Raw genomic sequence first — 13,074 nt, forward strand, 5'->3', positions numbered from 1 at the left:
ATATTGGCTTAATCGGTAAGGAAATTTTGCAGTGGAGCGGCATGACTAAGTATTAATGAGTAAATAATAAGTACGTATTAATGGCAACAAGTTTTGTACTATTTTAATTATTGTCATTAGACAAACATTGTTTATCAGCAAATCAAAAACGTTTGGGGAATTTGTTTTAGCGCTCTGATTCTGAATGCCTTACATCTATTAAATTTATAAACCTATTCTCCGATGAATAATATTCAGAGGGCAAGATAGATCAGGTTTGGCTATATTTCCTTTTCTTGAATTTTCGTTATTCCCACACTTTTTTCTTTGAGAGTGTTGTTCGTTCTTTTCATATGTTCAGTTTCTTCCATATGTTGATTGACAAAAATTAAAAAGCTCCATCATTATAAGTTTTTTAAATTAAAAAAAAGAAGAAATTAACATATCGTAGAAATTTGTACAGCTTTAGAAAGATTTGTTCGGTTTTCTTTGTTAGCTAATTATTATTATTTAACATACGCAGCAATAACGAAAAAAAATTTAATGCAAATAAAAAAAATTAACATTAATATTGCTACAAAAGCTAAAGTAGAATTTCTACAATTCTATTAATACTGATAAGTCTCATAACATGAAAATTATTACAATTAAACCACGGAAAATATTTCCATGGTTATGGGATAGTTTCCGATGTGTTGTTTATCTTGACAGCGTTAATTTAAGTTAATAAATAATATGTAGTAAATGTAGATTTAAAATATATTACATTTCCTTTTTTAAATTTCAGGCTATTTACACCTGAAACGTATGTTCAGCATGAAAAATTCCCAGGTCTTCAAGGAAGGTATTTATAATATATATGTGATATATATAAATCCATCTGTTCATTGTTATCTAAATTTTTATAAATTATAGCATCGGCAGTATAACATGTAATCGAATAGTACTTTTTTAATTTCAAGGTATGCCCGCTGCGATTTAAATGTAAAAAAATGTTCACAGTATGTTTACAAAACTGCTTTACATTAAACAAATTTTAGGATTATTACGTGTGTTTACTTTCGGTCTGCTTAATTTAATTACGATTTTGAATTACATAGTACAAACGAATTATACGAGGGATATCTCTAAAGTAAAGACCGCAGGGAAATTTATCTCCTTAAGGTTGGTGAACGCGTGTCGTTCATGGCCACGCTAATAATGTACACACTGCATTGTTACTTGTAAGTTGTCGCGTTGTAGTATCTTTGATTACGTGTGAGTTATTACGTTATAAAACGAATAGGAAAATCGTTGTTGTCGCCGACTGTGAAATACGTGGTCATAAGTTTTTTAAACCAACAAAAGGATAGGCCGGTTGAAATTCATAGGCAGTTGGTTGCTGTGTACGGTAATAATGTAATGAATGAACGAAATGTCCCAATGGTTTAGAAATAACAGAATTAATGCGCACGAAGAAGAACATTCGGAGAGGTCCCGATAATCACCTAGGACTTTTGAAATGGGTCAATGATGAAATCACAAAACATCGTCGCTCAACGATTTCCGACGTGGCCCTTCTTTTTCCTAATGTTTCAAGAGCTGTTACCGGTCGCATTGTTGACGATAGTTTAGGCCTCAGAAAGATTTTTGCACGTCGGGTGCCGGACATCTTAACGGAACGTCACAAAAAAATTCGAATAGGATCTGTTTCGGAATTTTTGATGCACTATGTACAAAAAAGTAATGAGTTCCTTAATTTAATTGTTACCGGCTATAAAATGTGGACTTTTTATTACTCGCCAGACAGTAAACGGCAATCAAGTGAATGGCGTCATCCTCAATCACCAACCAGCCCGACAAAGGTAAAACCACAGTCGTTTGGACAAAAAACTGATGGCCACAGTTTTTTGGGATCGGTTTGGCATACTGCTGATCGATTTCATGCCGCGTGGAACAATTATAATTGCAGAAGCCTATTTCGAAACTTTACATAAGTTACGGCGCGCCATTCAAAATCGGTGACGTGGGCGGCTGACCGACGTCATCGTCTTGCTGCACGATAATGCACGTCCACACGTTGCACATCTAGAATATTTGGATGGAAAATTTACGATCACCCACCATATAGGTACGGACTTAGCTCCTTCTGTTCACCATTTGTTTGGAAAATTGATAGAATTTTTGAGTAGTAAGCGATTCGCGGGTGACGATGAACCTTAAAATACTGTTAATCAGTGGCTAAATGGACTGGAGGCAGAAGAATACGACGAGGGTATATTAAAGCTGGTGTATCGCTACGATAAATGACTTGATTCATGTGGCGATTATATAGAGAATTAGTATAAGGTATGTAGTTTAAGATAAATAAAAGAAATTTATAAAGTTTTCAGAATAAATTTATTTACAATGAAACGGTCTTTCCTTTAGAGATAACCTCTCGTGTAATTAAAATACTACAATAATATAAAATACATACATATGAGTTTTAACGTATGTTTTGCTGTTTTAAAGAACTTTCATTTTTTTTAAAAATGGATCATTGACAGGAAAATTAAGTTGAGGGATTAAATTAGTTAACACACCTTCATGACCCAAAATGTTGCTTGCAAACCTTTTTGAAAGAAAGTTTTTGCAAGAAAAGTAAAAGTGTAAATTACGTGTCTTCATTAAAATAATAAAGGAAAGCAAACAAACGCTGTAAAGAGACCTTTACTGCACAGGTGATCCTGATTCCTTTACCAAGAGCTAATCATCCCTGAAATCAAGAAATTGCTTCAGTTTAATTCTTAAGTTTTCTTAATTACTATTTTTCTTGAATTTTCATGAAAAACTTTTTTTAAATATTTGTATATCATTATATCGTACTAATATATATAAGCATACCCACTCTTAACCTTGAATACTTAGAGTACATCATACTATGTTTCGGGTACTGCATTGTTATTCTGTAAAATTTCATTAATAAAACATTAAAATGACGAAAATAAAGAAAAAAATGTCATTTTTTTACAATATTATTAAAAAAATAATAGATAAATTATATTAAAAAAAATTATATTTATTTAATGTCAGGATTAGCTAATTATCAGCTTTCTTTTTCTTTTTTAAGTAATTCTTTTAGTATCACTTGATTTCAAACCATTCCAAAGAAACCTGAAAAGTCAAGTAGTTTGTCAGTAACTTACAAGTTTTCATTTGTTACTTATTGTAAAATGATGGTAACAAGTTACTTCAAAGTTTGACCGGCCACCGTTTCTCAATTTATCTAGCTCTGGTTAGCAGCAATCGTTTTCTTTATGTACTCTTTAATAAATTTCCCATATTCTCTATCTTTACATTGAAAGATTTCTGATCTTTCATCTCATATAGCTCCCTATAAACCAAGGTAACGTCAGCTAAAATGATAGTTATTAAGGAAACTATGAAAAATAAATTTGTTATCTTCAACATTAAAACCTTAAAGATAAAACTACTGAAATATAAAACATCCATGAATGCATATTACAGATTATATAACAAGTTTGTTCACTCTTTATTCGATTTGTTTCCAGAATACGGAAGATATATTCGGTAATAATTTAGCAAACATTTATTAATTATTTCTGTTAAAGATTTTATCTCTGAGAATTTCATTATTCCCAAATAATATTTGATTATCCGTTTTTACATTTATTAAATAAAAATTACAAATCTTTAAAACGACATATATTCAATGCGTAAATTATCAGTTTCCACAGATCCAGTCAAGTATATAAACTGAACTAAATATATTCAGCATTGATTCATATTCCCTCCGGTATCAGTGTGTTTGTGTTGTTTTATGATTAGTGTACACAACATGTCAGAAATTTGTAGGAATTTCATTTCATTTATATTAAGATACTGAGTGAGCAACATAAAACCGAACCCATAACACGTAACCGCTGCAGAATCGGTAGGTTATGTTAGAATGAATTTTTATGCATGATACGAATAAATTAAATAACAAAAACATAAAACGTAAATTAAATGTTGCATTTATTTACCTTATTGCAACAAAAGATGTTCACAATGAACATCCTGGGCATCGATGCACTTTTGTGCTCGACTGATCATATCGAGAGTCGTCTGATGCAAATGTTGTCAATTGCGTTGATTTCTCGTTGAATGTTCAACTTCACTTCATTAATATTATGGGAATTATATGAATAAACTCTCTCCTTTATGTAGCCCGAAGGAAAAAAATCGCAAGTAGAGACCTCTGTCCACCAACAATGTTTTCGAGAACCCTGTTTCAATAATGAAGTCATTTCGGTTTGTCTGTCTCCTTCGGTTGTTGCACAGTTGTAAAGCGGTACTGTTTCAATTTTAATTCGTGAAGAATTTTTCGAAAAAATGTGTATTTAACAACAGATTGTTGGGATAACTTGCATAGCGATTTTTTGGACTGGCAGTAATTCTCCTTTCTGCATCGGCAATGGCCTGAGGAGTCCTAACGGCAAGTTTGCTTATTTAGTTTTTCATTTGAAACTGAACCTGTTGTACGCCAATTTTTAACTAAATCGTGTCTTCTACTCTTCGCTAGAATTCGGAAATTTTTCTACGAATACTTGTGATTCTTCACAAACAACCCAGAAAATATATTGGCCTCAACTATAGCTATCTCCTGGATTTACTAAGGCATTTTACACAAACACAACTTTCTTCTTTCTTTCTTTTTCCTGTTTAGCCTCCGGTAATTACCTTTCAGATAATACTTCAGAAGATGAATGAGGATGATATGTATGAGTGTAAATGAAGTGTAGTCTTGTACATTCTCAGTTCGACCATACCGGAGATGTGTGGTTAATTGAAACCCAACCACCAAAGAACACCGGTATCCACGATCTAGTATTCAAGTCCGTGTAAAAATAGCTGGCTTTACTAGGACTTGAACGCTGGAACTCTCGACTTCCAAATCAGCTGATTTGGGAAGATACACAAACACAACTGCACTCACAATACCGCACTGCAAAAAAACGGCAGAGAAACGGCAGCAACAATAAGTAGTAACATATACATCCACTAGCCGCGCCAGTTGTGCGAGAGTCTTTCATAAGTAGCTCTGGGTAGCGGTTTCATAATGGTTCGATTTTATGTTGCTATTCTATACATTATTTTGAAAAATTATGAAAATGTGAAAATTAGCGATTAAATTAAAAAAAAAAAAAAAAAAGAAAGAAAATTTAGTAAAATCTTTAATATAATGATAAAAATGTTAATGTGATGCCATTAAGAAATTCTATTGCTTTTGAATAACGAAAATAAAAGCAAATTGTAAACTACAAATAATGCAGATTTCACTGAATTTATTGTTATCAGTGTACAAGTATTACATCACAAAAGTAACATCACTTTACAGCGTAGATAGATTTGATTTCGTTTTGACAGAAAATCTATGATCTCAGCGTGAATAGGTGTAAAACAAATTTTATTATTCTGCACCGAAACGATCTAGAGATGGCCAAAATGCAGACAGTGTTGCCAGTTGTACATTTCCAGTAGCACTTGTAATGCTTACCAATGATTGAAACTTTCGAGGTCCCCTTATAGAGAAACCTATAAATTTCTTCAGTTAAATTGTTATAAACAAATGTTCTACTTTATTCTTAAAGAACTCTAATTTCGAGCTCACTGAAAATAGTTAGTGCATCTTTCGGCAGAATAGAGTATCAATTTTGTTTATGGTAATATCATTTTAGATTAGTGTGCGCATTAATTTTTTTATAATATGTTTTTATCACTTTTCTATTTTAGTAATAGTGACTTCAATTTTAAAATATGAAGAATCTCAATTTATTACAAAATAAGCTAATAAAATATATTTATTATGTAGTGGTAGCAACATAGTGGAAGTTTTATTTTAATAATAAAAAATTCTTTCTTCTTTTGAAAGAGATGGACGGATGTGTAAAAATAGAAAAAATATGTTTATTATTGTGCTTATTTTGTAAATAATCATTAGATATGTATATATATATATATATATGTAATATATTTAAGATCACCTTTTATAGATTACTATCGATCTTTAATTAATTATTAATTAATTAAATATTCATTTTCTATCACAGGTGTGATAGAGTTTCGTGGAAAAATGGATTTATAGGGTAAGTATTCGATGAGAGGTAGTTAATATTATTTGTTTTTTAAAGACACATGCACAAATAAGTTTTTAAATCTGTTATTTACTTATAAAAATGTTACCGGTTAGATACACATTTAAAACATGAAATCCATCTCTGTATAAAAACGGTGATATGTCATATTTTATCGCGACTAACATTCAGCTCAAAATCAATTACATAAGTGACAGAACGATTTAAAGCACCAGTTTTTAAATTTCAATGTCCAACCTCATTTCTTTATTTATCACTTTTCTGTAAACTAAAAATAAATATTGCTTATTGTCAAACCATTAAAATATCAATTAAATATCATTAAATATCTTCCGGAGAAATATTTTAAAACATGAATATAAATAACGGTTATTAGCTGTCTCAAGGATCATTAATCGGTTTACTTTACCGCTGAATAGATTAATGTGTTCTGAGTGATTCTCCAACCTATAGCTCGATTTAGAGAAACGGTGCAAAAATAACACTAGTTTGAAAATATCGATTTTAGTGGTCCAATGCTCTGCGTAATTAAAAATCCATAACTGACGAGACAAAATTATAGTAGGTATGGCAATAGCCCCAAGCAGGCGATTCCTACAAACCCAGAATAGCGTTAATCTTTTTCCGTTACACGTAATATTTCACCGGTTACTAATTTTGTGTTAAAAAATCTCAACATCTGATATATATAGGTTTAACATGATTTTAAGTAGTCTCGTTCGAAATCACCCCAGATTATTTTTACTGTTTCGATTTCACTACCCTCAATTTTTATTAAAAGTTTAGCCTGATGGTATAAACTAACGATAACGTTTGTCATTTCACGCTCACGCCTAAGTTAAATAATTTTTTCTATAATCTTTTATGCGCTATAGAATCGAAAGCGAGTTTAAATACAACAAAGAGGCTAATTAATTTTTGTTTTTAACCCTCATTCGTGAATTTACGTGCACTTTCGTACTCTTACGAACTACTTTAATCGATATTGCATCTTCGATTTCTTCTGACATCCGCCTGCAACTCCGGTTTTTTTACACTTCTCGGTTAGCATAACTAATCTTTTAGATGAATGGTTGTAAAAACCTTTTTGTTTCATTTATCGAGACAAAACCTGACAATAATGCAGCTTTCTTTTACGGTATTTATTACTTAAAAGAATCATTTTTATTTTTACCTATTCATAAATAATTTAATAACTAAAACTTTATTATTTAGTAAATAAATGAATACTGAGATTTAAATTTAAGAGAGCATTAAAATATTTGAATAGCAGAAAGGCTGCTGGAATAGAAGGAATACCGATAGAATTACTGCTCAGTGCAGGTGAGGAAGAGATTTATAGATTATTACTGGTGTGTAAAATTTACGGAAAAGGGGAAGTTCTGTCAGACTTCAAAAACAGTGTTATAGTCATTATACCAAAAGAAGCAGGAGCAGACAAATGTGAAGAATACAGAACAATTAGCTTAACTACTACTCATGCATCAAAAATCTTAACTAGAATTCTGTAGAGAAGAGTTGAGAGGAGAGTGGAAGAAATGTTAGTAGAAGACCAATTTAGTTTCAGGAAAAGTGTAGGGACAAGGGAAGCAATTTTAGGCTTCAGATTAATAGTACAAGGAACATTAAAGAAAAACAAACCGACATACTTGGCATGTATAGACCTAGAAAAGGCATTCGATAACGTAGAATGGAATAAATTTTTAGCATTTAAAAAAAATTACGGTTCAAATTCAGAGATAGAAGAACAATTGCCAACATTTACAGAAATCAAAGAGCAACAGTAATAATTGAAGAACATAAGGAAGAATCCGTAATAAGAAAGGGAGTCCGATAAGTATGTTCCCTATCACCGTTACTTTTTAATTTTTACATAGAACTACCAGTTGATGACGTTAAAGGACAATTTAGATTCGGAGTAACAGTGCAGGGTGAAAAGATAAAGATATTACGATTTGCTGATGATATAGTAATTCTAGCTGATAGTAAAAAGGATTTACAAGAAACAATGAATGGGATGGATGAAGTCCTTCGCAACAACTAGAGCATGTAAACAAACAAGAACAAAATAAAAGTAATGAAACGTAAGAAATAACGAAGATGGACCACTGAATGTGAAAACAGGAGGAGAAAAGATTATGGAGGTAGAAGAATTTTGTTATTAGGGAAGTAAAATTACTAAAGATGGACTAAGCAGGAGCGATATAAAATGCAGAATAGCACAAGCGAAACGAGCCTTCAGGCAGAAATATAATTTGTTTACATGAAAGATTAATTTAAATATCAAGAAAAGATTTTTGAGAGTATACATTTGGAGTGTTGCTTTATATAGAAGTGTAACTTGGATGATCGGAGTACGTGAGAAGAATGTGCTATAGGAGAATGTTAAAAATCAGATAGATGGAGAAAGTGACAAATGAAGAGGTGTTGCGGCAAATAGATGAAGAAAGAAGCATTTGGAAAAATATAGTTAAAAGAAGAGACAGACTTACAGCCACATATTAAGTCATCCTGGAATAGTCGCTTTAAAATTGGACGGACAGGTAGAAGGAAAAAATTCTTCAGGCAGGCAACGTTTGGAATATATAAAACAAATGTTTAGGGATGTAGGATGTAGGAGTTATACCAAAATGAAACGACTAGCACTAGATAGGGTACCTTGGAGAGCTCCATTAAACCAGTCATATGACTGAAGACAAAAAAAAATGTATAAATGAATTAAATAACTTCGTGGAAAGTGCTTGAAATAATTCAATCCTTCCGACAATGTAGCACAACAGAAGTACGATGTAGCTGAATGACGAGCTGCTGAGCAACTCCAATTGAGAAAAATGATTAAAATGAGTTGTCTTTTTAGAAAAAATTATTTACAATCTTAATATGTAATTTAAAATAAAATAAATTAAATCAATTCGTAAAATGTACTTTAAAATAAAAGCATTCTACTAAATTTTATATAATGGATAGAAATGTAATGAATCAAGGTACAACTTTTTTTAAAAAGTCATTACAACTTTTACCAACTGCCATCGAGTCTCAATATCAGGATTTTTATTTACATTTGTCTACTTGCTGCAATGTAATAATGATTTTTCTTGATTCTTATGTTTATTTTTACAAGCATGAACTACTAGGTTTTTAAAGATTTCTTGCTGAAATAGCAGCTCATTTTTCAAAGGCGATAGTCAAAAAACTAATAGCGTCATACAGTTAGCTTCTCTTGCACCTGAAGTTAAGCAGATTAATAAAGTTACCCATCTTAAATTGATAATCATAAATTATAATAATCGAAAACTTATTATTCAAACTACATTGCGGCTTGCTTCAGACATTTCTAAGATATAAGAAAGGGCTCTCAGGTCATTGTTTGGTGCCCATGAATGTGAATGTTGTAGACTGATATTTAGTATTTAACACGACAGGTATAATGGACCTAAACAACGGATTCCTACCAATTAAGAAAAAATATAATAATGAGAGGAATCCTAAAAAGAGGTAAAAGAAATCCTTTTACTAAAGGTAACAGTTTGTTTAACAACCGTCTTTTCTAATACTGCCCATAGAAACACCTAAATAGATGTTGTTCCGAAAGAAGAATTACCGGACCCAGGTGAATTCATGAGAACGAAAGGGCTCGGGTGATCATTCTCATGCTTCGATGTGGGTCCGTTCCGGTAGGTAAAGAGGGTATGAGTATAAATACTCTGGGGAAGACGTTGAAGTCAGTCTGCGAGATAAAGTTCTGCGAAATCAATCTAAGCGAGACTATAATAATATCCGTCTGTGAGATGAGAGTCTGCGGAATGTGAGTTCTGTGAGATGCGAGTCGCGAGGAGAGTCTGCGAGAGAGTGCTACGATAGAGGAGTTATCCGAGTTTGACGCGATTAATGTTACGTCACAAGTAATTCCAGTACAAGAAAACTAGAGATGGTTCGATGAGACACTGAAAGACTATAAGTGAAAGAGGTAATGTATTAAATTTCATTCAGAAATTGTTAGGGTAGTTTTACTGGTGAGTAGCAAAATATTTGCAGTAAAAAAACGTTATACCTGTCTTATCTATTGTTCTATTGTCGTTAATACAAAACTAATGGCTAAAAACATTAAGACTAGCGGTCATGCTAATGTTTATTTGTCAATTGATATAAATTCTGTTTTTAATTATTTATGTACCTGTAAATAAATCCTGACGATTACTTTAAATTCTGTTTTGTATGTAATCACTGCCTGTTAATATAATAATAATAGTAATTTTTTTTTTTTTTTGAAGTGGGAAGTGGAAATGCATTTACGCACGGAGTGTCGGGCTCCCGCTGATGGTATTATCCAATCACCATCAGCAGACTACCGACTAAAACCATCCCCCTTTCTATCAGGACACGACCCGGAAACGTTTAACACATTACTTCCGGTCGAGTCCTCCTATACTAGCCTGATTAGGTGCTACCTAATTTTCAGGACTATCCAGCTCAACCTTTTTGGCCCTGAGAATGTTTCCGACGAATCGGGCTACACTTTCCCAGCTGCTCAGGTCAAGGAGAATCATCGCAACCACGTTGTGGAGACTCAGTGCTCCGTGATCCGCCTCTGTGTCCCTCGATCTGCCGCCCACCGAGCACATTTGAAAAAGGTGTGCTCAGCGTCGTCCCGTACACCGGGGCAATACAGGCAGTCGGGGAACGGCGCTTTCCCTATGACATGGAGGTAAGCGCGGAAGTACCCGTGGCCCGTTAAATATTGGGTCATGTAGTACTCCACTTCTCCATGCCGTCGCTCCGTCCACGGTCTGACCAGAGGGATAAGCCTTGTGGTCCATCGTCCTCTGGTCTTGTGGTGCCAGGTCTCTTGCCGTGTGAGGAACGTGCGAGTGCGATCCTCGTTGGCAATGATCACCGGTTTTCGCCTGCCCCTCGCCTCCTGGCGCTCCCTTGCTAAAGTAGCAATGGGTATGACGCCGGCGACCACAAGTACTGCTGGCTTGGAGACCGTGCGATACGTGGAAGCAACTCGCAAGGCTGCGGGGCGTTGCACCTGCACGGGCCGCTTCCGGTTTCTCGCAACTCTTAATGCCTGGACCCACACTTCCGACCCGTATAACTGGAAAAAATGCATCGTGAAAATCAGCAATCGCCGTCTGCTGGCCTTCGGTCCGCCGACATTCACCATAAGCCGGCTGAGAGCAGTTACGGCTCTCGCAGCTTTTTCGGCGGCTGTACGAAGCTGCTCAGCAAAGCTGAGATTCCGGTCAATCATCATATCGAGGTACTTTGCGACCGGCTTGTTCTCGACAACCTCTACCCCGACCCGCAGAGAGAGAAGGGTGTCGATACGATTCTTTGTGAGAACTACGATCTCCGTTTTGCTGAGGGCTAGAGACAATCCATGATCGTCCAGCCAGGCACCGACTCTGTGCATGGCCAACTGAGCCTCAGTTGGCCTCCACGTCGTGGTCTGCGACAAGTAGCGCAACGTCGTCAGCGTAACCAAACAAGGCAGATTCTTCAGGCATCTCCAGCCCCAGTAAGCCATCGTAGACGGCGTTCCAAAAGTCGGGGCCGAAAATCGACCCCTGCACCGCCCCTGACGTGATCGTAGTCCTACGCCAGGCTGCTGCGGTTTCGTAAATGAAGCCGCGGTTCCTCAGGTATGCATCAACCATTCTGAGAAGGTATTGAGGCACATGGAACGAATGTTCCAGGGCCCGGATCATACCTCTCCTCTTCCGTGCGGAAGTTGAACGCGTTTTTTACGTTCAACGTAACGAGAAGGACCACACGTCGCGAAATATGATTGTAGTCCTCTGCTCACCGCACTGCCTCAACAACTTCCTGAATTGCGTCTAGGGTCGACCGACCCTGCCGAAAGCCGTATTGGTTAGGTGACAGGCCACCTGCCTGATTCATCGCCGTAACCAGCCTTTTCTTTAACAGATTCTCCAGCTTTTTCCCAGCTGTCTCAAGCATACACAATGGGCGGTAAGAGGACGGCGCCTCTGGGTTTTCTTTTCCCTTGGGAATTTGCACAAGACGCGCGGTCTTCCACCTGGCGCTAAAAGACCCAGCTTTCAGACATGCATTATACATGTCTAGTAGAAGACGGGGCCTGCAGCGCCCCACTAGTTTGAGTACCTCGGCCGGTATACCGTCGGGACCAGGGGCTTTTTTACATTTCAGCGACCGTAGGACTCCTTCCAGTTCCTCCATCGAAAAGAGCGGGAAGTCGCCCATGCCGCTGAAGTCCCGCTCGGCACGGACCGAGTGGGCCGGGAACAACATCTTAACGACGTGTTCCGCTTTAGCCTCGTCTAGTGGAGCTGGTGACCGCGAGATCCCCAATCGCCGAGTTACTAAATTGTAACCTAGCCCCCAAGGGTCTGCATCCACGGTCTCCGCCAGTTCTCTCCAGCTGCGTGTATAATAATAATAATTATAATATAATAATAATTATTATTATAATTACTTTTTTTATTATTATTTTTTTTTTAACTGAATTTTTACGGGGATCGACTGCTAAGGACATTAGCCCTCGTCACATTCTTTAAAAGTAATTTGTATCACCATCTGGATCGTCATATGTAAGGGTGTAAAGGGCCCTTACATTTTATTTAAAGGACAAACTACACAAAAGACAAGTACAACACACAACACTTACGGGGTGTAAAGGGCCCCGATATTAAAATTTGAAATAAGGTTCTCAAAAGACGATGAAATTAAAAAAATTCAACTTATCAATACCATATCTTTTTTCTTTCTTCTACGAGTCTCGTTTATAGTTTGTTTAAGCACCATCGGGGCGACCAGATCCGCCGTGGCTGTTGTATCCTTCTTATAAACAGGCTACAGGCATGCACCGCGCATACCCATAGCCTCGCGCCCTCAATCCACCTTTGAGGGTCCCCGATGACATCATCGGACACATCCTAACTCATTGCTCTTGAATGCATGTGAGCCAAAACGGCCTAGGCAAGAGGGCTAC

At 35.8% G+C, this 13,074-nt stretch overlaps 1 protein-coding gene across 1 annotated transcript in view; it reads left to right on the forward strand.

Moving 5' to 3' along the window:
* LOC142333454 (uncharacterized) overlaps positions 1-13,074 on the forward strand; it is a 111,851-nt gene that overhangs the window by 11,360 nt on the left and 87,417 nt on the right. Inside the window, exons 2-3 of the mRNA XM_075380597.1 lie at positions 767-823; positions 6,054-6,089. Of these exons, the coding sequence (XP_075236712.1) occupies positions 767-823; positions 6,054-6,089 (93 nt within the window). The remainder of the gene's footprint in view (positions 1-766; positions 824-6,053; positions 6,090-13,074) is intronic.

The sequence above is a fragment of the Lycorma delicatula genome, chromosome 12 (genome assembly GCF_047948215.1).
Source record: "Lycorma delicatula isolate Av1 chromosome 12, ASM4794821v1, whole genome shotgun sequence".
NCBI lineage: Eukaryota > Metazoa > Arthropoda > Insecta > Hemiptera > Fulgoridae > Lycorma > Lycorma delicatula.